Source organism: Acomys russatus, chromosome 27 (genome assembly GCF_903995435.1).
Source record: "Acomys russatus chromosome 27, mAcoRus1.1, whole genome shotgun sequence".
NCBI classification, from domain to species: domain Eukaryota; kingdom Metazoa; phylum Chordata; class Mammalia; order Rodentia; family Muridae; genus Acomys; species Acomys russatus.
The window spans coordinates 57264082-57287506 of record NC_067163.1 but is presented as its reverse complement, the minus strand read 5'-3'; the positions used below and the strand labels follow the sequence as shown (position 1 = coordinate 57287506).

The 23425-nt window shown below is 58.4% G+C and overlaps 2 protein-coding genes across 2 annotated transcripts; both read left to right on the top strand.

Annotated features, from left to right (window-relative positions):
• Nucleotides 1-1269: 1269 nt before the first annotated feature.
• Slc27a1 (solute carrier family 27 member 1) lies at nt 1270-15533 on the top strand. Its single transcript, XM_051169616.1, has 13 exons — nt 1270-1638; nt 3261-3428; nt 10465-10859; nt 10964-11125; nt 11202-11271; nt 11667-11758; nt 11833-11942; nt 12648-12857; nt 12979-13105; nt 13192-13329; nt 13400-13564; nt 13855-14001; nt 14902-15533. Exons 2-13 carry the CDS (start codon nt 3262-3264, stop codon nt 15057-15059), a joined length of 1941 nt encoding a protein of 646 aa, XP_051025573.1. The 5' UTR covers nt 1270-1638; nt 3261; the 3' UTR covers nt 15060-15533.
• A 4249-nt stretch (nt 15534-19782) lies between these two features.
• Nucleotides 19783-22974, top strand: Pgls (6-phosphogluconolactonase). Its single transcript, XM_051169544.1, has 5 exons — nt 19783-20078; nt 21277-21384; nt 21766-21867; nt 22219-22359; nt 22780-22974. Exons 1-5 carry the CDS (start codon nt 19791-19793, stop codon nt 22912-22914), a joined length of 774 nt encoding a protein of 257 aa, XP_051025501.1. The 5' UTR covers nt 19783-19790; the 3' UTR covers nt 22915-22974.
• Nucleotides 22975-23425: the final 451 nt, after the last annotated feature.

The window sequence follows — 23425 nt, the reverse complement described above, 5'->3', positions numbered from 1 at the left end:
TGTCATTTCCAAAGCAAGGTCTTGTGGACCCCCAGGACTTATTCAGGAACCCACCCCCGCACAGGTTTAGTTGTTTTTATACGAATTTTGGTAGGAGGTCACACAGTGCACCTATGGAGAGCAGAGGACAACATGAGGGACGACAGCGTGAGGGACTTGCTTCTCTACTTCCGCTGTGTGCTTAGGATCGAACTGAGGTCATCAGGCTTGGCAGCAAGCACCTCTAGTCAGCCCTGGGCATGCTCAGTTGAATGTGATTGTTTACAAAGATAGAAATGAAGGGGGTGGGTGGGCTTAGCTGAAAATCAAAGATGAAAGTGACAGACAGGAAGCTTCTGGGCCCGCTCAGCTTTCTCCGGATCAATTTCAAGCAGATGACAAAGGATATTCTGAGGGTGCGCCATCTCCTTCGTCACCGACTGTGACTGTGCTAGGTTTGCTAGCGGCAGTGGCAGGAGACTTTCCTCTCTTTCCATTGCAGTCTTGAGTTGTTACGTAGCTAAGGGGGACCCCGACTTCCCATCCCCCTTGCCTTGTTTATGGCCTAAAGGCACATACAAACCCAGGGCTTCCTACTTGTTAGGCAAGCCCTCTACCACGCCTTTAGCTCTTCCAAACGGGGACTTTCTAAGTTTATAGTCCAGACTACCTCAGCCTCAAAAGCCTCCGTCCTCACTCTCCCGAGCACTGGAATTAGAGGCAAGCCATTATCCTTTATTTTTCTGTCTGTCTGCGTGTCTGTCTGTATCGTGTGTCGTATGCCTGGAGGTTGGAGAATAACTTTTGGAATTTCTCTTCTATCAAGTTGATCCCGAGGATCAAACCGAGGCCCTCAGGCTTGGCGGCAAGTACCTTTACTTCGCCAGTCTGCCATCAACCTTTCAGATTTTGGGGGCTGAGAACTGGGGAGCAGGTGCAGAAAATCTAATGAGGGGTCAAGAGCCCGATGCTAACACTCCGCTCTCTATAGTCTTGGAGAAGAAGACTAGGGAAAGGAGAAGAAAGAGGAAGGGGCGGGGCACGGGCTGGCGAGAGGAGGAAGTGGGGCAAAGGGCACAGGAGATGTTCCAGGAATATGGAAACAGGAGGAGCAAGGAGGAAGGCAGGCGATAGGGCTGAACCCCCGGCTGCAGCACTCGGAGCCGTCACCTGTAAAACGGTGTGATCGCAATAGTAGGAGAGAGGGGGCTCTAGAGACGGGTTTTTGTTGACCCCTGGCCGGCTGAGTCCAGTTTTCGAGTTCGTCAGCCGTCCCCCCATCCCACCCACCCACCTTCCTTGAGACCAATGGCAGCTGCGGGCGGGGTTGGGGCCGCGCCTGCCCAGCCCTGGTCTTCTAGTGGCGCTGGAAGCCGGCCCTGGCTGGCCTCCTCCCAAGGAGAGCTGTGGGAAGGTCGGCCAAGCGGGGCAGAAAACAAGCAAGCCCGCAGGGTGGGCAGGGGGCGTGGGAGGGTTCCTGGGAGGGAGGAAGAGGGCAGAGGCACGCTGGGGCGCTGTGAGTGAGAAGCCACTCTGCAAAGGGCTCCTCTCCTGAAGGGACCCACCAACCAGAAGTTCCCTGGCCAGGCCTCCTGCTGTAGCTTCTGCGAGAACCCGCGAGGGAGCAGCGAGGGCCGGGGGGTCTGCAAGCCTGAGCAGGTTAGCCTTGACACCCGGGTCAGGGCATGTCAGCAGGAGGCTAGGGGTAGGGGCGCCTCTGGATGGGCGCTTAGGACCCTGGGGGGTGCAAACAGGGCTCGCGGCGGGGCCCTGCCCCTTAGGGAGCAAGCAACAAGGGATCCCGGGGTGCGGCCGAGTCTCGTGAGGAGGGCAAGAAGGAAGGTTGGGGACCTGATGTGCGCCTGCCTGCCCTGCGATTCTGGGATGTGACTTGTTAAGGTTTGGGGGAGGTAGAACTGGGGGTGTGGGGGCTCCTAAAGGCCCTAAGGGTGTGAATTTCGACTCTCGGGAGTCTGGAATGCTGAGAAGCCTCAGGGCTTGTATTTAGGACAAGATGGATCAGGCAAGCTCCGGCACAGGGCAGGAGCGGGGCGCCTCGGGCGTGTTCTGGGTTTGGGCGGGACAGACCGCGCCCCCTGCAGCCACGGTCCCGCCCTCAGCACCTGCGAGTCTTCACCGCACGCTGGGGCGGAGAGCTGGGCCTTCGCTTCGTTGCCGTGGAGACTCGTAGGGGTAGCCTGGGCCGGTCGCTCTAGCTCGCGCGTCTCGTTGGGCCACGGGCTCTCTGGCCAGCATGTCCTCTCTATGGTGCAGGCCTCCGGAAGGGGGTCAGCCGGTGCGGAGCAGGGTGAGGGGCCGGGAGCGTTAGGCGGCGGGACCGAGGGGCGTGGGGCGGAGCCAGGCGCTGGGTGGGTCGCGCAGACCCGGCCTCTCCGTGACCGGTGACTGACAAGCCCTGGAGGCGGCGCGGGAGCCCCAGGTAGAATCTGGGTCCCGAACGTCAGAGACGCTAGGGCCTGGGGGCGGGCCCGCGTCCGGGGGCGGGACCATAGGCTTCACCTGGGGAGGGGCCTGGGCGTGCCGGGGGCGGGGCCTGCCTCCGGGCGGGGCCGTAGGTCTCACCTGTAGGAGGGACTTGGGGTGGGGGGCAGTGAGCGCGTGCTCCCTGGGGGCGGGGCCCCGATCAGGTGGGCGGGCTTTGATTTGAGGCTCGCACTTGTGGGCGGAGGCAGAGGCCTCATCGGGGGGCGTGGCCTAATGACCCGGGTCTAGGTCTGGCATAGAGGCGGCCAGTGTAGGAACTCCCAGGCTCCCAGGCAGGATAAGCTTGAGGACCGTGTGTGAATTTTGGGACACAGGACAGGGGTGAGGCAACTTTAGGGCGCGGCTGGAGCCACTGGCTGCCAAGGGCCCAGGTGTGTGAGGGGTACGAAGGCTTCCCCTGGGCTTGGATGGCTGAAGTACAGGGGTGGAGCTTGGCGGTGGGGGTGTCTAGCCACATGGTCAAAGCATGGGGCGTGGTCCTGCATTGATTGACGTAGAAATTCTGGGGCTGGGAGAGGGCGGGATGGCAATGATTGACAGGCGTGGGGCCAATCCTAGGCCTTGAGGCGGGGCGAGTTAAGGAAACTGGTTGGCTTGAGGCTTCCCCGGAGCCTAACTCAGAGCAGTGGGGCGGGGCCCGGTTCCTAGGTATGTGCTGGGGGCGGGGCCAGGCTCCTAGTAAACGCCTTTGGGTTTAGGCTACAGCCTGTTAAGACAGTGGGTAGCCAGGGATGCGCCCTGGGCGGGGTCAGCGACATCAGCTGTGTGTCCCGCAGGATGCGGGTTCCGGGAGCGGGAACGGCCTCAGTGGCCTCACTGGCGCTGCTTTGGTTGCTGGGACTTCCGTGGACCTGGAGCGCGGCGGCGGCGTTCGGTGTGTACGTGGGCGGCGGTGGCTGGCGCTTCCTGCGCATCGTCTGCAAGACGGCGAGGCGGGACCTCTTGTAAGTAGGTGGGGTTGAAAGCTCAGAGGTCTTGCATGCTTGCAGGGTGGTGTGAGGGTCCCCTTGTGGCCTGGGGTTGGTTTTGTAGGCTGGGGACGGGGTCTGAAGGTGGAGCGACTGATTGGAGGGCTCTACCGGGTCCTGCAGGAGACAGAAAGGTGGAGTCTGGAGGGATTTGAGTACGCAATCGGGACGTGGTGTGCTGTTAGGGTGGTAGGCGGCCACCGTTAGAGTAACTGGTAATTGGTGGGTGTTGAGAGAGCTGGGGGTTCCAGTGGCGCAGTGGAGACTGAGAGGTGACCCACTGTCCAGATTCTTGGAATGAATAGGTTTGGGGTGAAGGAGCGTCTTGGGGGAGTCTAAAGGGGTCTAAAGGGAGTCTAAGGTCACTGTATATACCAGGGAGTCTCCAGAGGTGAGGTTCTCCGGGGATTCACGGCTCTGGGATTCTCCCAGGGTTCTGTTGAAGAGAGCTGGGGGTCGTTCTGCGATAACCTTAGTGTTGCTGGCATTCAGAGTCTCGGGTCAACCCTTGTGGGTCCATGGGCACCTTCAGAGAGGCCGACTCAGCATCCATTGCTGAGGGTGAGGAAACAGGTTTTTAGGGGAGAGCCGAACCGTCTGGGAATGGGGCCTCCCAAGCTAACAGGCCGGAGGTGTCTCTTCAGTGCCTCTCACCTGCCTTCTGCCCCCTGGACGTTTTCTTTCTGTTTTTCTTCTCTCAAAGTATCGAAGAAACTTCATTCGGAACAAATTAGTATGGTGGCCAGAGAAGACGGTGAAGAGTGCGAGCCACTGGCGCATGAGGCACTCAGGCTTGATTTTGGGGTCAAGCTGGCCTTGAACTCTTCACAGAGTGGAGGATAAGCCTCTGCCTTCACCTTCTCTCTACTGGGGTGACATGCTTGTGTCACCTCAGCTGGGTGCTGCAGTGTGGAGCAGTGTGCCCACTGAGCCCAGGGCACAGCCTTTGTCTGACCTTTTGATCTGGGCTCTTATGGATTCACCTTTCAGTATTCTTTCTTTTCCTTTTCTTCCCCACCCCCACCCTGTCTTGACTTTCTTGCCCAGGCTGCCTGAAACTGGACATCCTCCTACCTCAGCCTCTGGGGTAACAGGCAGGTGGTAATCTTAGGAAGAGTGGTGCCCGCTTCGGAACCGGCTCACCGGGGCTCTTCAGAGGGCTTGGGTTTTTCCACGTGATCTACCGCCACCTTCTGGCCTCTGCAGGTTCCTGCACCCATGTGTGCACAGACATACACGCAGGCCCTCTCTTGCACATACAAAAAAATAATAATAATAGCACCTCGGTTTTTAATGAGCAGAGGGAAGCAGAGCGTGGGTGTATAATGCACTCAGTGTCACACAGGTGCCCATTGGCAGGCTCGAGCAGTGTGACTCCACACCTGGCTGGCCACTGTGAATAGCCTTTGCTTTTGGAATCTTCTTTTCTTTGTCTTTGTTGTTCTGTTTTAAGACTTTATTTATTTTTATGTGCATTGGTGTTTTGCCTGCATGTATGTCTGTGTGAGGGTGTGAGGTCCCATGGGCCTGGTGTTACAGACAGTTGTAGCTGCCATGTGGGTGCTGGGAATTGAACCTGGGTCCTATGCAAGAACAGCCAGTGCGTCTAATGGCTGAGTCCTCTCTCCAGCCCTTTTCGTCTTTGTATGTCTGTGTTTTTGAAATGGTCTCACTGGAGCTCAGGCTGGCCTTGAACTCTTGACCCCAGTCTCGGCCTTCCAGAGCTGGACAACCCCCCACCCAGCTGTGCTCAGTTCACCTGCTGTCAGGAACATCTGCCAAACCCTGCTGGGTCTCCAAGGGGCCTGCTCTGCTGCTGGCTCGAGTCCTGGGGTTCTGGATGAAAGAAGCTGGGGGTGGGGGAGGCCCTGGGAAGGGCTGGGCTGGACAGAGCTGTCTTTGTGCTCAGTGAGGGGGTGGCTTGGTTAGCCGCCAGCCTGGGTGCCAGAGCATGTGGTCGGGACAAAGCACCGGATCCCAGCCTGCTGGCGTGGGCCCGATGATGGGAGAGGGAAGCCAGAGGGAAGGGCCCTGACAGGCCCAGAGTGCTGCTGGAGCCTGGCCTGCCTCGCACGCCGCCACCTGTGGTCTGGTTCCCATTTGTACCTTCCAGAAGGAGAGTCTCCTGCAGGCACAGTCCTGTCTCCTCAGATGACACCCCCCATCTTCAAGGGTCCATCTAGGCAAAGCCAGTGGTCATGCGGGAGGCACTTAAGGCACATGTGCTGACTGCACAGGCTCTGCCTGTGGACCGCAGGTGGTCCTCTTATTTCTGAGTTAGACCCCTAAGCAGCGTGCTTTCTTTGAGGTGCATGCATGAAGCACCTGCTCTGTGCATTGCCCGCATGTGTACTGTGGGAAGCCTGTGGAGGATTGTGGGAGTGTCACTCAGGTCTGAGTCATTTTCTTGCCGTGTGGCCTCATCTGTGGTAACTCATGTCTCTGAGCCATCAGTTGACCCATCCAATCCCAGTTGGGTGGTGACAACCTAATCGTGAAGGGCAGCTGTAGGCAGAGCACGGTGCTTGATATACACTGGGTGTTTAATAAATGCTGGGGCCAAATGTCTTTGCCTGGGCCACCTTGCTTTTACTGTTGGCAGTGAGGTTTACTTTTCTTATTCTGTTCATTAGTGGTGCTCTGTTCTGGGCATGGGCTCATTGCCCTCTGTTGATGGTAGTCCTCGCCCAGAGATCTCACCTCAGGAACCTGCTGTGAGGCCCAGACTCCACCTCCAGAAACACTGAGAGGACAAGGCCGTGAGCCCAGCCTATCAGGCTCTGACCACAACATGAGCAGGAAAAGCCAGGTTTTTTTGTTTTGTTTCTGTTTTTGTTTTTTTCGAGACAGGGTTTCTCTGTGTAGCCTTGACTGTCCTGGACTCACTTTGTAGACCAGGCTGGCGTTGAACTCACAGTGACCCACCTGCCTCTGCCTCCCTAGTGCTGGGATTTAAGGTGTGCGCCACCATGCCTGGCCCAAAAAGCCAGGTTTTGAATTGTCTTATCATGTAAGTAGGTGTTTCCTGCTCACCACACGCACCACATACATTCCTGGTGCCCCACAGGGGCCAGAAGGTGTCACGTCTCTTGGAACTGGAGGTACAGATGCTTGTGAGCTACCATGTGGGTGCTGTCTCCCCGGCCCCCAGTTTTGCCTTGAGGCAGGGTCTTGCTGTGTAGTTCAGGCGGGCCTGGAACCCCTGGCCCTGCCACTGTGTGGGACGGCAGCTGTGGGCCAGCAGCCAAGCTCAGGGCGTCTGTTCGTGCTCCTCCTGGCTGGTACCTCGTGTTCTCTTTATACGTGCCTTGCTCATTGCACACTGGCCACGGTGAGCCAACCTCCAGGGCAGCCACAATGTTTTGGCAGTTTGTCTGCATTCAGCAAGGACACTGTGTGTCCTCTCAGACAGTGTGTCTGGGTCTGCTGTTCAGCACATGGTCACCATGCAGGAGCACACAGCTGTGACAGACACAGGCCCAAGGAAGCAGACGGAGTGCGGTGCACAGTGCTGAGCTGCAGCGGGAAGATGGTGGCTTCTCTTAACCTCTTGAGGGAACATGCGCCTTCGCCCAGGCGCCAGTGACTCTGACGTCACTCTTCTGGATGAGGTCAAGAGGCTCATCCCGGGCCTGATGACCTGCCTGCCTTCCATCCCCAGGCCCCTCTTGGTGGATGGAGACAACTGGCTCCCACACGTCAGTCAGCCTCTCCTCTTCACACACACAGTGGATTCATTAGTGAAACTTTAAAAAATTTAAAACTAGCCGGGTGTGGTAGAGCATGCCTTTAGTCCCAGCAGTCAGGAGGCAGAGGCAGGGGATAGCTGTAGGTTTGAAGTCAGCCTGGTCTCCACAGAGAGTTTCAGCATGGCCAAGGCTACACACACAGAGAAAGCCCGTCTTGAAAAACAAACAAACAAATAACAAGACACACCAAAATCTAAAACTGAAAGCTCTCATTTCGCAATCATCCAGAGATGGTGACCCTGGGCTCACAGCGTGTTCGTGTGTCCCATCACAGGTGGCCCCACAAGTGACAAGGGCAAGTGTGTCATGCGAGTCAAGTCAGTACACATGGTGGCTGCCTTACATTAATTATTGTGTGGGTGTCCCCGTGTGAGCACATGTGTGCATGTGTGGAAGTCGGAGGATGGTTTGCACACCTTTAATCCCATCACTCGGGAGGCAGAGACAGGCAGCTCTCTGTAGGTATGAGGCCAGCCTGGACTACATAGCAAGTTCCCGGACAGCTGGACCTCACAGTGAGACACTGAACTTTGTTTCCAAATTTAAAAACTTTTAAACATTATATTAACATTTTTTTGGGTGTCTCCTGTAGCCCAGGCTAGTCTCACAATCACTTTGTAGCCCAGGCTAGCTTTCAGCTCATGATCTCCTCCTTACTGATGACACTCATCAGTTCTTAGGGCCCAAGTCCCCATCCAGTTGAACCTCTAAGGTCCCACCTTGATATTCTGAGCGTCACCTCAGGCCTGCCTTCACCACTGACGACACCTCTCACCCTGGGCCATGGGCGCGTGTGGCAGCAGGAGCCCTGGCTGACCTGCCGCCCAAGCACTGGGGACCCCATCGCTCTGGGATTATGTGGCAGGTGCTGAGCCAAGAGGGCCAGCCTTGGGCCTCAGACCACTTCCTCAAATGCTTCCTTGTCTTCCTTGACCCTCTCCGCCCCTCACCTCTTCTTTGTTTGTTTGGTTTTTATTCATTTTTTATTTTTGACACAGGGTTTCTCTGTGTAACCTTGCCTGTCTTGGACTTGCTTTGTAGGTCAGGCTGGCCTCGAACTCACAGTGATCCACCTGCGTCTGCCTCCCAAGTGCTGGGATTAAAGGCGTGCGCCACCACACCTGGCCCTTTATTTTTTTTTAAAGTTTTATTTATTTTTTATGTATACAGTGTTTTGCCAGCATGTACACCTGCATGTCAGAAGATCTCATTATAGATGGCCATGAGCCACCATGTGGTTTCGGGGAATTGAACTCAGGACCTTTGGAAGAACAGCCAGTGCTCTTAACCTCTGAGCCATCTCTCCAGGCCCCCTTGGTTTATTTTTAAATTGACTTTTACTTAATATTTTTAAAGTTTATTTTTTGTATGCACAAATGCATACACAAATGCCTGAATGCATGCCTAGAGCCTGCAGGAGGGAGAAGAGGCCTTTGGAAAGGAGCTGCAGCTACGAATGGTTCGGAACTGCACGTGGGTGCTGGGAATTGAACCCAGGTCCTCTGCAAGAGCCCCTCTCCAGCCCAGCTTTCCCTAGCAGTGGCCGGTCTCACGCTCCCTCCTGCCTCAGCTTCCTGACTGCTAACATGACAGGTGGCTCGGTTGCCACCATGGCCTGCTCTTCCCTCCTTTGTCTCCAGGAGACAAAGACAGGACAGGAAGTAAGTAAGTGGCAGTCCATGGCTTTGGACGGTCCTGGGTGCCAGGGAAGAGATCCAAGGCAGCCGCAGCACTTCCGGGGCCCTGGGGTGTGTTCTGATCATGGAGGAGTGTGGATGCTGAGGAGAGGCCATGGCTGGGGCCGCCTGTGCAAAGGAACTGCTACCAAAGAGTGCTGGGGGCAGCCAAGGAACCTCTGTCTGCAGTTAGTGAGTGGTTAGGGGAGATAGTTGGGATGGTGACCCACAGGGCATTTTTCTTTTTTTCTTTTTCTTTTTTTGGTCTTGTTTTTTGTTTTTTTGAGACAGGATTTCTCTGTGTAGTCTTGGCTGTCCTAGAGTCACTTTGTACACCAGGGTGGCCTTGAACTCACAGAGATCCACCTGCCTCTGCCTCCTGAGTGCTGGGATTAAAGGCGTGTGCCACCATGTCCGGCCCAGGGCATTTTTCTTCAACCCTTCTGAGTCTTCCCCAGGTACCAGGAAGTGTTAGCTATTTGGGAAGAAATGAAAGAATTGGAGGCTCAGTTTGTAGAGTGCTTGCCTGGCGTGTCCTCGCTCCGTCTCTAGCCACATAAACTGAGCTTAATGGCACCTTCCTCATGGCCTTCGCACCAACTGTATGGAAGCCACCTGTCTCCTTCCGCTGTCCCCTCTGTCCAGAGCCCTCATTTCCACTGTTGCCACCCTTCCCCTTCACTGTAGTTCTGCCTAGTGCTCCTCACTAGTTGGCAGCCCGAGGGGGAGACGGGCAGATGAGGAAGGACAGAGTGCAGGAAGTTGTGGGGCTCTGTAGCCTGAGGCAGGTTGCCATGAGGTCAGGGCCAGCCTGGGAGAGCAAGGAGCTATCAAGTGGGAGTCCAAGCACTGGTAGGTGTGGTGTTACTCTCGGCTGGCCTGTGGTCACATCCCTGGCTATCCTCTGTCCTCTGATGATGGGGTAGGTAGGGTACTGAAGGGACATTCCCAGAGAGAGCAGCAAGGATGAGATCTAAGACCTTCCTAATAGCCAGGCCTATCAACCCAGGTACTCCAGATACTGCGGCAGGAGGGTGCAAGCTTCAGGCTGCAGGCCAGTTAGCGACCTGACAAAAGTAAAAAATAAAAATAAAAGAGGGCTGTGGGGCATGGCTCGGAGGTGGAGCTCCTACCTAGACTTCTCCAATGAGGGGTGGGGGTGTGGCTCGGCAGTGGAGCCCTGCCTGGAATGCCCCAATGAGGACCTGGGGGCGTGGCTTAGGGGTGGAGCCCCTGCCTAGAACTCTTCCCCACTAGTCCTCCCCTGACACGCCCACCCAGTGAGAGATGGGCCTGGTAGGAGTCCACTTGCTAACTGTGCATGTTGACCTGTGTTCAGCTGCAACATCACAGAGCACAAGGGGGCGTTTGATGCCGATGCTCGGGGCACGAGGCCATGCAGAGAAGAGTACATCGTGACTCATGCTCACGTAGTAGACAGGACGGCGTAGTGGATTCATAGCTTCCTGCCTAAGATATCACCCATTAAAGGACTAAGCTTACTGGACCCCCAGTGTCCTGGGCCCCTAATAGGGTCATTGAGGCTGGAGGCAGCTTTGGACAGTGATCCTGTCCCCTTCTCTGCAGTGGCCTCTCTGTTCTCATTCGTGTGCGGCTGGAGCTGCGGCGACACCGGCGAGCAGGAGACACGATCCCGCGCATTTTCCAGGCTGTGGCCCAACGACAACCAGAGCGCCTCGCGCTGGTGGATGCCAGCACTGGTGTCTGCTGGACCTTTGCACAGCTGGACACCTACTCCAATGCGGTGGCCAACCTGTTCCAGCAGCTGGGCTTTGCCCCAGGCGATGTGGTGGCCGTGTTCCTGGAGGGCCGGCCGGAGTTCGTGGGGTTGTGGCTGGGCCTGGCCAAGGCCGGTGTGGTGGCGGCGCTGCTCAATGTCAACCTGAGGCGGGAGCCCCTGGCCTTCTGCCTAGGCACCTCCGCTGCTAAGGCCCTCATTTATGGCGGGGAGATGGCAGCAGGTGAGACCTGGTGGATACCAGAAGGGCGGGGACCTAGGGACCTCAGGAATAGGGAGATGCTGGCAGACAGGGGTGCTTCTTAACTGTGACCTGTGTCATCACAGCGGTGGCGGAAGTGAGTGAGCAGCTGGGGAAGAGCCTGCTCAAGTTCTGCTCCGGAGACCTGGGGCCTGAGAGCATCCTGCCTGACACACAGCTCCTGGACCCCATGCTCAGTGAGGCGCCTACCACACCCCTGGCACAAGCCCCAGGCAAGGGCATGGATGGTGAGTGGAGGGGCCCCTGCCATCTCTGCCCTGTGTCCTCGGTTCTTCCGGTGCCCAATGCCTGCTTCTCCCACAGACCGGCTGTTTTACATCTACACTTCCGGGACCACCGGACTTCCTAAGGCGGCCATTGTAGTGCACAGCAGGTGAGCAAGGCCCACAGGCCGCTCTTCCCCACTGTCTGCATAGCTGCCACCTGGCCCCTAGTGTCTCTTTTCCTCCTCCCTCCCCTTGGGCTGAGCCCCACTCATTTCCTGCGCAGCCTCCTGCAGCCCCCCACCCGTCCCCTCCCCCCACCCAGTTTCGGCCTAAATCCATGAGGGTTTCACATCCTAAATCCCGGGACTATTCTGCTTTGGCCCTTCTGAGTCATGTCATGGCTTTGGTCCTCGCTGGTCCCCAGCTCTTCCTCCAGCCAACCACGCCCCTTTAAGCCTTGGAACACGCGCCACTCTCCTGCAGCCTTCCCCAGGGGCTCAGGGTCCTCTCTCCCCAGATGTGTCACCTGTAGACCTCCGTCAGTCACTGCCTCTCCCTACAGGTACTACCGCATCGCAGCTTTCGGCCACCATTCCTACAGCATGCGGCCTGCTGACGTCCTCTACGACTGCCTGCCGCTCTACCACTCCGCAGGTACGGGGGGTGGGGGGGGGGCCAGGGGCGTGGGCGGGATCCCGCAGGCAGCCTCACAGCCACCCTTCCTCTAGGGAACATCATGGGCGTGGGACAGTGTATCATCTACGGGCTGACAGTAGTGCTGCGCAAGAAGTTCTCCGCCAGCCGCTTCTGGGATGACTGTGTCAAGTACAACTGCACGGTAGGCCCCGCCCCTCCCCGGCCCCGCCCACCGCCCCTGAGGCCCCGCCCACTGCCCCCTGCGCTCCGCAGTGTTCTGGGCACTGGCTGGGTCAGGGCACGCGTTTCCTGCTCTGGCCATGTCCTCTCTGCATGGCTGACCCCATCTGGGCTCAGTACCTGCTTCAGGGCATGCCCTTCTTGCTCTGGCTCCACCTTGTGTCACTCTTCTGTTGCACCCAGACCCTGCCTAGGGCCAGACTGCTTTGTGGTCCCCTGACTTACCAAGCCCCGCCCCTCCTGCTCAGGCACGGTCCGGTCCACTTGGGTCACGCCTTGCCTAGCCAATTCCACCCAGTTGCCTAGGCCCTGCCTCTCACTTAGGCCCCACCCCACTCATGCAACCAAGGAGCCTCCTTCAAGGCCAGTTCTCTGTCCCTGCTGTACCAGGATAATCCTTTATCCCTCTGACCACCAAGTCCCATCCTTCACACCGGGCCCTGAGCTTCACACCAGGCCCTGAGCTCCTTCACACCACATATGGGGCTCCGAGCTCCTTCACACCACATACCGGGCCCTGAGTTCCTTCACACCGGACCCTGAGCTTCTCACCGCGCCCAGAGCTCCTTCACACCTGGCCCTGAGCTCCTTCACACCTGGCCCTGAGCTCCTTTACACGGGGCCCTGCCTTGATTGAGCCTTGCCTGGACCGGCCCGGCCACCGCAGGTAGTGCAGTACATCGGCGAGATCTGCCGCTACCTGCTGAGGCAGCCCGTGCGGGATGTGGAGCGGCGCCACCGCGTGCGTCTGGCCGTGGGCAACGGGCTGCGGCCGGCCATCTGGGAGGAGTTCACGCAGCGCTTCGGCGTGCGGCAGATCGGTGAATTCTACGGCGCCACTGAGTGCAACTGCAGCATCGCCAACATGGACGGCAAGGTTCGCGGCTGTGTGGTGTGGGCTAGCGCCCGACAGTCTCCCACAATGCGCGTACCTTGAAGTCACCGCGTGCATGGGCTGCAGTGCCACCCTGGGCCGCTCACCACCGTATCCTCCTCAGGTCGGCTCCTGCGGCTTCAACAGCCGCATCCTCACGCACGTGTACCCCATCCGCCTGGTTAAGGTCAACGAGGACACGATGGAGCCGCTGCGCGATGCCCAGGGCCTCTGCATCCCCTGCCAGCCGGGTGAGCACGGCCCCTGCCCTGTGCCTTGGGGAGCTGGGATCCCCACGGCTCCCGCCCCGACTCAGCCTAAGTGTCACCTCCTCCAGGGGAGCCTGGCCTTCTTGTCGGCCAGATCAACCAGCAGGACCCTCTGCGTCGCTTTGATGGCTACGTTAGTGACAGCGCCACCAGCAAGAAGATCGCCCACAGCGTGTTCCGCAAGGGCGACAGCGCCTACCTCTCAGGTGCGGAGCTCTCGGCCCGGCTGGCCGTCAGGATGCCAAGCGCGGTCCCACCTACCCCTCTCCCCTGCAGGTGACGTCCTGGTGATGGACGAGCTGGGCTACATGTATTTTCGCGACCGCAGCGGGGACACCTTCCGCTGGCGCGGGGAGAACGTGTCCACCACAGAAGTGGAAGCCGTGCTGAGCCGCCTGCTGGGCCAGACTGATGTGGCTGTGTACGGGGTGGCTGTGCCAGGCAAGCAGGGGGCACGGTGGCTGTGGGGTGCAGGGGCCCCACGGGTCCTCCCAGAAGGCACTGCAGGCACAGTAGTGCCCTTGGGCCACACACAACCTGGAGACCTGCTGCGGACTGGATGGTGAATACGTTCACATACCTAATACTGAGCTTCGGTTTGGGGGCCCTTTCTCAGGACCAGAAGGCTGGAAACAGGGCCTCTTATAAAATGGATGGGCTAATGTTTACCCAGTTGGGAAGACCAGGGCTAACCAGGTGGGCAGGATGGTCTCAGCTGACGCCCTTTGCAGGAGTGGAGGGGAAAGCCGGCATGGCAGCCATTGCAGATCCGCACGGCCAGCTGGACCCTAACTCCATGTACCAGGAGCTGCAGAAGGTCCTGGCATCCTATGCGCGGCCCATCTTCTTGCGCCTTCTGCCCCAGGTGGACACTACAGGTACATTTCCTTCTCTGCTGTAATAGAGGCTCCTGCTCCCCTGTATGGATGAGGCCCAGAGCCACCTGCCCTGGCAGGTTCTTAACTCTCTCTGTAGACCAGGCTGGCCTCGAACTCACAGCGATCCACCTGCCTCTGCCTCCTGAGTGCTGGGATTAAAGGCGTGTGCCATCACTGCCTGGCCCCCAGTCTTTTCTTTTTTAGTTTTCGAGACAGGGTTTCTCTTTGTAGCCTTGGCTGTCCTGGACTCACTTTTTAGACCAGGCTGGCCTCGAACTCACAGCGATCCACCTGCCTCTGCCTCCCCAGTGCTCCCAAGGATTAAAGATGTGTGACACCACATCCAGCTTTCTTTTCTTTTTAAATAATTATTTACTTTTATTTTATAAGCACTGATTGGTGTTTGCCTGCATTTGTCTGTGTGAGGGTGTCCCTGGAACTGGAGTTACAGACAGCTGAGAGCTGCCATGTGGGCTCCAGAAATTGAACCTGGGTCCCCTGGAAGAGCAGCCAGTGCTCTTAACTGCTGAGCCGTCTCTCCAGCCCCCAGCCCTTTCCTTGGTAGACAAGATAATCTGTTTTCAGATGAGTGTGGTGGCTCCTCCACATAATCCTTGCACTCACGTGGCTGAGGCAGGAGGGTCACCTTCAGTCTGAAGCCAGCATGGGCTGCAGGCGTGAGACCCCGTTTATAAGAAAATAAGAACAACAACAAAACCCCAAGAGACCCCTTTTGGGCTTTGGGGGTACAGCTTCAGATATCGTGGCTCAGCTCCGAGACCATAGCATGAAGTAGCTGAGAGCGTGGGTCTTAGGACCTGGAGGGTGTGAAGCCAGGGAGGTGTCCCCTGCTGACGGGAGCCTGTACAGGGAGCTACCTCTCTCCTCTCTCACCTCCAGGGACCTTCAAGATCCAGAAGACCCGGCTGCAGCGTGAAGGCTTCGACCCCCACCAGACCTCAGACCGGCTCTTCTTTCTGGACCTGAAGCAGGGCCGCTACCTGCCCCTGGACGAGGGGGTCCACGCCCGCATCTGTGCCGGCGACTTCTCTCTCTGAACCTGGCTGGTGGGATGGACCCGGACTCCTGTACCCTGCACCTGACAGCCCTGCTCAGGTGCTCCTGCCCGGCCCTGGCCAACAGCGCCTGTGGGGGTAGGAACCAGGGACCTGAGCGCCCAGGTGTCCCTCTCCCACATCCCAGGATGCATCCAGCTGGCCTCCACTTTTCTCTCTTCTCCATCTTTTTTCTCCCTACTCACCAGGAACCCCACAAACACATGCTGGGTGCTGTGTCCTGCAGTGGGACTGGTGTCCAAGGGTCCAGGCTGCCAGCCGTGACCCCGCCTGGTGCCCACCTCCCTTCCCTGTTGTGCCTTAGGAATCCGTCCAGGGTTCCCCTATGGAGCAAGTGGGGGCCCGGGTTGGTAATGCACCGTCAAGTCAACGGGGCCACATCTGCTGTCTCCCACTGACTCCCAGTCAACTGGAAATTTTATTTTTTTGTTTTGAGATGGGGTGTCACTGTGGAGGCCACCCCGGCCTCAGACTCGCTACCCTGCTGCCTCTGCCTGCAGAGTGCACCACCTACAGTCCCAGACTGATGACACATATGCACTATTGTCTCTGACGGGTCTTCCTAGGCCCCACTTACACCTCATGTCCGGAAGCTTCCAGAACTGACTCTTGACCACTTGGATGTGGCTAGTGCTGGCCTTGCCCACATATGTCAGTTCAGGGGTCCCCAGGCACTTCACAGCTGGAGAGCCACAGGTTGCTGTAGCGGTCCCCTGGGTGCCCCCTGGTGGCAGCCTAGCATGTGCTTCCCTGCAGGGTTACCCTTCTGGCTTCCGCGGTCCCCATTGGGATCACTGGTGACTTAGTTACCCAGCCAGGCCTCTGCTCTCCTTCATTTGCAAGGGCCCAGCCCCGTGAAGGGCATGAACAGAGCAGTGCCACAGGCACCCACACACACATCATTATGTTGTTGGTTTTAAAAAATAAACATGCTGAGCCTGGACACCTGGCAGAATGCATCAGCCCTGGTCTGTCTGAGGCCCAGGCCCTTGTAGGTCACACCTGAGCAGACTGCAGCAGGGGACCTAGCCAGGGTCACTACTGCTGTGACAAGACACCACGACCAAAGCAACACATCCTGAGTCATAGTCCACTGAGGGAAGCCGAGGCAGGAACCTGGAGGCAGGAGCTGACGCAGAGGCCATGGAGGGCGCTGCTCCCCTCAGCTTGCTCAGCCTGCTTGATTACAGAACCCAGGACCATCTGCCCAGGCATGGCACCACCACCCACAGTGGGCTGGGCCCTCCTCCAAGAAAATGCACCACAGGCTTGCCAAAGGCCAACTCCTGGGTCATTTTCTCAGTTGAGGTTTTCTTTCCCTGAATAACCGTGGCTTGCATCAAGTTGACATAAAAACTAGCCTACCCAAGTCGGGCGTGGTGTTACACACCTTTAACCCCAGTACTCAGGGGGCAGAGGCAGGAAGGTCTCTGTGAGTTCAAGGCCAGCCTGGTCTACATAGTGATTTCTAGGACAACCAGGACTGCACTGAGAAGCCCTGTCTCTAAACGTAACAAAACAAAGAAAAATTAGAAAAGGGGGTCGGACAGCTGGCTCAGCAGTTGGGAGCCCCATTGCTCTTTCAGAGGACCTGGGCTTGGCTAACAAGCACTGTGGAGTCCTGACCCCTCTTACCTCTGCTGGGATCTGGCAATGCACAGCACACAATGCAAGCATAAGAGGAGGCATAAACTAAAAATATCAATTAGGAAAGCCTGAAAGAGACCTGCAGTTGGATGAAGCCACCTTTCAGAGTTCAGACTGATGGCTGCGGCCTGAGGCTGGGGCTTTCCAGAGAGCAAAGGCCATGTAGCTCAGTTTTGGGGATTGGAGTGTCATTTGCCACGGTTCAGTTGCTTCCCTGGTGCCCCAGCTTTAGCCTGTAGTGGGACTAGCTTTCCACCATGTGTGTGTCACAGCAGAGGACACGATCAGTTCTCTCCCACTGTGTAGCTCCAGGGATGAAGCTTGGCAGGGAGGCATCTCGAAGTCCTGTCCCTCCCTTCTGCACACCATTAGCAAGGCTATGTGGGTGCGTACACGGATTTGGGGAAATCATTCTGGCAGCAACAGGAGCCTGGCCTCCAGGCTGACCTATACACACCAAGGGAGCTTCAGGGAGGGGCAGCAAGCAGGCATTCAGCTTGCATCGCCCCCAGCCTCTGCAGACCCCCTTGGTGCCTCAGGGCAGGGCGATGCATCTGTCTGGGGACCAGCAAGTGCTTAACAAGGGCCTGGTTCTGGCAATGTGGCCAGCTGACAATGAGCCTAGCTCTGGGATCTGCACAGCACCCACTGCACACCTGACAAAATGGCACAGCTAGTGAGAAACAGGCCCAAACGTGTGTCTGCTGTCTCAATGCATGGCACTGTTTGAACCCGTGTTTTAGAAGGAACAACCGCTTCCAGCCAGCCAAGGGTGCACAGTGAGATGCCTTTTTAGGACAGAACAAAACAAGCAAAATAAAAGGCATAGTCAGCGGGGAGCAAAGACACCTGTCAGGAAAGCCCTTGGGAGATCGAGACGCCAGGAGTTTAAGTTCCAGGTCAACCTGGGCCCCACAGCAGCATCCCACATCAAACAGCCAGAAGAAAACGCCAACAATTGTTGGTTTTATTTTTCAAGACAAGGTTTCTCTGTGTAGCCCTGGCTGTCCTCAACTCACTTTGTAGACCAGGCTGGCGTGGAATTCACAGCAATCCACCTGCCCCTGCTTCCAAAGTGCTGGAATTAAAGGCGTGTGCCACCATGCCAGGTTCTGTGTTGTCCATTCTTAACTCTCATGAAGGGGGCAGCCCTGTAAACCAATCGATACGTTATTCATGCCTCTAGGTTCTAGGGGTCACTGTCTCTTCTCCTTTCCTCTTCTATCTTCCAGGATGGAACTCTGGGACTCATGCACATAAGGAGGTGCACTATGGTTGAGCCACGCCCCCAGCCCCTCACTGGGGGATTCTAGGCAGGGACTCCACCCCTGAGCCACGCCCCCAGCCCCTCACTGGGGGATTCTAGGCAGGGACTCCACCCCTGAGCCACGCCCCCAGCCCCTCACTGGGGGATTCTAGGCAGGGACTCCACCCCTGAGCCACGCCCCCAGCCCCTCACTGGGGGATTCTAGGCAGGGACTCCACCCCTGAGCCACGCCCCCAGCCCCTCACTGGGGGATTCTAGGCAGGGACTCCACCCCTGAGCCACGCCCCCAGCCCCTCACTGGGGGATTCTAGGCAGGGACTCCACCCCTGAGCCACGCCCCCAGCCCCTCACTGGGGGATTCTAGGCAGGGACTCCACCCCTGAGCCACGCCCCCAGCCCCTCACTGGGGGATTCTAGGCAGGGACTCCACCCCTGAGCCACGTCCCCAGCGTGGAGGATTCTAGGCCAGGGTTCTTCCCTGTACAGGGACTGAGTGCTTGGGTCACACAGTACCAATCACTCTTCTGGTCGTAATGGCTCTGTGGTTAAGAGCACTGGTTCAGCTTGTGAAGAGGAGTTAACGTCCCACCATCCACACTGAGGATCACAACTGTCTTAGTTCCGGGGTATCCTACACCCTCTCCCGGTCTCTGCTGGTACAAGCCTCGCACGTGGTACAGAGATAACCTATGCGGGCAAAAGAGCTGTGCACATTTAAAAAAACGAATTAAGCAAGAATAACGGGGTAAGCTGAGAGCAGGAACCAGAGGAGGTTTATTTAGGACTTCATGGTAGAAGCAGCTGTTACCTTCAAGGTCCACACTCCTGCTGATCTACTCGGGTTAACGCCCCTAACAGTCCCAAAGGCTCTGTATTGTCCTAAAATAGCACGGGCAGCTGGGAGCCACTTGTTCAAGCACACGAGTGGGGGCAGTTTCACATCCAAAAAGCAACAGGATGTTCAACCGTTGCGCAGTCTTCTCTTCTGCTGAGGACAGCTGTGAGCAGAGGGCCTTACAAACCGCAGCATTCGCTGCACAGAAAAGGTGCATCCGGTTGGGATTGCTGAAGGTGAGGAGAGCGGTGCATGCACGTGGATGTCACGGGTGCGTGTGTGAGGATCCCACTCCTTAACCCAAGCTAGCCTCGCGGCCAGCCTCTACCCTTATCACCTGAGTGTAAGGCAGCCCGCCTGGCTTATTGACCTAATGAGGCTGCATCCAGCCGCACCGCGGTCACCCCAGAACTGAGAAAGAACGATCCGGGTGTGGCGCCAGCTGGAAATACATGACTCCGCCCCCAAAACTAAAGAAAACGCCAGTAATCAGCCTAGCAAGGCGTGCCCCGCTCATGGAGGCACCGTGGACTCCCCGTCCACCAAAGCTCTGCGCGCTTAGGGATTTTGTTTTGTTCTTTTTTTTTAATTTTTAAATTTTATTTTATTAATTTATTCTTATTACATCTCAATGGTTATCCCATCCCTTGTATCCTCCCATTCCTCCCTCCCTCCCATTTTCCCCTTACCCCCCTCCCCTATGACTGTGACTGAGGGGGACTTCCTCCCTCTTTATATGCTCATAGGGTGTCAAGTCTCTTGTTGGGCGCGTAGGGAATTTTGGAAACAACTCAAAGAGCACGCCCGACTCGGGCGAAGCTTCATCTGCGCAAGTGCGCATGCGCCTAGCGCCTCGGCTATGAGCGCTCGGACGCAGGTCCGTTCGCCGTCGCGCGTGCGCGCTGGCGTCCGCCGGGAGGGCCGCCGCCTCCCCGCCGCCGCCACCGCCGCCGCCACCGCCGCCATGGCCGCACCTGCGCCGGGACTCATCTCGGTCTTCTCCAGCCCGCAGGAGCTGGGCGCGTCGCTGGCGCAGCTGGTGGCGCAGCGGGCCGCGAGCTGCCTGGAAGGCGACCGCGGCCGCTTCGCGCTTGGCCTGTCGGGCGGCAGCCTGGTGTCCATGCTGGCGCGAGACCTGCCCGCCGCCGCCGCTCCCGCCGGGCCCGCCAGCCTTGCGCGCTGGACGCTCGGCTTCTGCGACGAGCGCCTCGTGCCGTTCGAGCACGCCGAGAGCACGTACGGCCTCTACCGGGTGAGCGCAGCGCCCGGGCTACGGGGGCCGCGGCGGGCCACGCCAAGGAGACGCCCAGGAGCTGTTTGAACGCGCGCGCGCGGGCTACGGGCCGCCCTGGGTCTTGCTGAATGAGCAGTGAACGTCCACCCAAGCCCGGCTCTGGGACCTTCGATAGTCATGGCTGTTTGCTCAGCCTGCCTGTGGTGTCCCGGGCCTCAGTTTCCTCATCTCTAATCCCAGCCTTCTGCCATCGCTTCCGAGCAGCCTGGGGTCTGACGGCCACTGAGGCCCTATGGGGTCTAGAGCGCCCTGCTTCACACACAGGGAAACTGAAGCACGGAGGGCTGAGCTCTGAGCACCCCTGGGTGTTTGCGAGACTGCCACCGCCCTCTAGGGGAGAAACTCTCAGTGTCATGGGCCCTGAGGCAGGGCCCACCACTCTCACTTCAAGGTAGGGAAACTGAGGCCAGCGCAGGTTTAGGTCTACACGGGCCCCCATCTAGGGACCTCAGTTTTGAAACTGCACCACTTTGAACACGGTGTCTGCCCCCTAAAACGTCTCCGACCAGTGGGCTGCAGCTACTAGCACAAGGCTCGGTTGGTAGAGCGATCCGTAGCTGATACCATTTTGATGCTGCCTATCCAAGAACAATAAAGCAAGGATCCCTACGACACCCCCGCCCCCTCCCCCACAGCAGTAGGTGTGTCTTGCACAGAGGCTGCCCTGTGGGCTGAGACAGGAGCCAACCCAACTCTCCTTCCTGGTTCCCAGGCCTTCCTGTAACCCTCCGTCTGCAGCCATGTGCTCCACTGGCTGTTACAGCGTGCAGACTACCCCCATCAGCTGAGGGCACAGACATTGCCTGGCGTTTTGACATTTGCACTTCCAGCCTCTCCCTGCCTGGACTTAATCCAGGAAGCAGACATGGGGACACAGGCTGGGTGGCTGACCAGTTCTCAGAGCAGATCAGTGAGGACCCTCGTCCTAGGGAGCCCACTGCTGTACAGCCAGGTGCCAGCTATGTGCTGGGTGCAGCCAGGCTGGTCCCTGACTGGGGGACCCCTAGCCAGATGTGGTACCCCGAGAAGCTGGCCAGGCCGCAGAACGGAGCCCAGTGTGACTCAGGGTTCCTGGCTTTGCTTGGGCAGTGATATGCCAGGCGTCTGATAGGTCAGCTGTGTTACTCACTGACCACCCCGTCGTCCTCTTCCGCAGACGCACTTGCTCTCACAGCTGCCCATCCCAGACAGCCAAGTCCTCACCATCAACCCTGCCCTGCCCGTGGAGGACGCTGCGGAGGACTATGCCGGGAAACTGAGGCAGGTGGGTCCCAGAACGGGTGGAGAAGCTATAGACATCCGCTGCCGCCGCAGTGGCTGCTTGGGGACACGGGCTATGGACCTGAGGGGTCGGCCCATTGTGGGGGGCCTCACATCTCAGGGCCACCTGTCTTAGGCATTGAAAAGGAAACCAGCCCCCAGGCAGGGTCAGTCTGGACCCCAACTTGTGGGAGACCTCACACCATGCTGTAGCTGCTGCGTGCTGGGGAGGCCTCCCTACAGTGTAGGGGATGTGACAGGCATGCCCCTGCCCAGTGACGTCCTCTCAGTGGAAGGTGGTTGAGGCTGAGGTAGAACCCTGGCTCCATCTTTCTGTGTCACCTCTGAGCTGAGCACCCGCCCTGACCCACCGTCCCCCCATTAGGCCTTCCAAGGAGACGCGGTCCCTGTGTTTGACTTGCTGATCCTGGGAGTGGGCCCCGACGGCCACACCTGTTCACTCTTCCCTGGCCATCCCCTCCTACAGGTGAGCGTGGGGACCCCCTCCCAACCCGGACCAGCCTGGGCCTGTGTCAGGCTCCCGAGTACCCAAGTGTCCTTGCCCTCCAAGGCCAGCCCTGCAGAGCGTCAGCTCCCTCAGGCACAAGGGCACAGTGGCACACGCCTGTCCTCCCAGCACGTGCTGTCCAGCTGAGGGCAGCCTGGTCCCTGAGTAAGGCCCTGTCTCAAAACCCCCAAAGACTACCAGGAAATCCTGTTGGCGCTGTAAACCTGCAGCTTTTGGCCAGGGCCTGGCGGGAGGCGGGTTCCATCCCAGTGCCACACACACACCAGAAGGGTAGCAATGACCTGTCCCCACCTGATCTTCTGCCCCCAGGAACGAGAGAAGATCGTGGCTCCCATCAGTGACTCCCCAAAGCCACCACCGAAGAGGGTGACCCTGACCCTCCCGGTGCTGAACGCAGCCCAAAGTGTCATATTCGTGGCCACGGGGGCCGGCAAGGCAGCTGTGCTGAAGGTAATGGACGGACAGGTCAGCCAGGGGTGGTCCTGGGCTTGGGGCCAGAGCAAGGTTCCACAACCTGAGAGGAGACCACAGGGCACCCCGGAAACGCAGGGCGTGGCCATGCGTGTGTGTGTAAGTGTGTAAGCCTTCCTAGGACAGGAGGGTGGGCCTCGTGGCCGCTGACCCAGCTGCAGGTCCAGTGGGGTTGCGGTTTCAAGAGAATAATGTGGCGGGCCATAGAGCAGGACACCAGGGCCAGCCTGGGCTACGTGAGGCCCCGCCTCCTCCTCCTAAAAACAAGAAACAAACCCCGTCCCACACTGCGAAGCGAGGCAGAGCGCAGGGTGGGACCCCCACGGGTGCACGGTCCCCGCAAGCCAAGCACCCTGCTCCCGGGCTCGGGGTCTGAGGCGTCCCCTGTCTCGCACACAGCGCATCCTGGAGGACGAGGACGGCGCGCTACCCGCCGCCATGGTGCGGCCACGCACGGGCGCCCTCTGCTGGTTCCTGGACGAGGCGGCCGCGCGGCTGCTGTCGGTGCCCTTCGAGAAGCATTCCACGCTGTAGTCCCAGGAGAGCGGGACCGGGAGCGGCGGCTGGGGATTAAACTTGTTGCCCGAGGGAAGGCTGGTGCTGGTGGTTCTTGTGGGGAGGGCGGGGCGGGGCGGACCCCCGCGTGGCTGAGCGAGCGCCTGGGGACCCCAGCAGTGACGCACCTCGGCTGCCTGTCAGGTTATGTTCTCAGCCCCAAGACTCGAGTGGCTGCTTGTGTCGCACAACTAGAGTGAAAGGGACGTGAGCCCTGCAGGAACATGCCACGGCTTAGCTGGCACGTCAGCCAGCGCCTTCAGGCCCTCCAGCAGGCCTGACGGCACAGGGTCACATAGCGATGGAGAGGTGTGTGGGGGTGACTCGTATTTCCTCTGCAGAGACTGGCATGTGGATACAATGGCTGGAGCTCTAGCAGCCACCTTGGAGCATGATGCAGCTCAGTGTAGCAATCGCTACCTGTGTCCTTCCCCCACCCGTCCCCGGGACCTAGCTGAGGAGGCTGCTGCCCTGGCTGAAGGGGCGCATC

Excerpts from the sequence above, each read along its gene's own strand:
- Slc27a1 (XM_051169616.1), top strand. The coding sequence starts at position 3,262 with ATGCGGGTTCCGGGAGCGGGAACGGCCTCAGTGGCCTCACTGGCGCTG. Across the intron at positions 3,429-10,464 it reads ACGGCGAGGCGGGACCTCTT|TGGCCTCTCTGTTCTCATTC; the intron begins GTAAGTAGGTGG and ends CCTTCTCTGCAG. Across the intron at positions 13,106-13,191 it reads CTGCATCCCCTGCCAGCCGG|GGGAGCCTGGCCTTCTTGTC; the intron begins GTGAGCACGGCC and ends CACCTCCTCCAG.
- Pgls (XM_051169544.1), top strand. The coding sequence starts at position 19,791 with ATGGCCGCACCTGCGCCGGGACTCATCTCGGTCTTCTCCAGCCCGCAG. Across the intron at positions 20,079-21,276 it reads GCACGTACGGCCTCTACCGG|ACGCACTTGCTCTCACAGCT; the intron begins GTGAGCGCAGCG and ends CCTCTTCCGCAG. Across the intron at positions 21,868-22,218 it reads CTGGCCATCCCCTCCTACAG|GAACGAGAGAAGATCGTGGC; the intron begins GTGAGCGTGGGG and ends TTCTGCCCCCAG.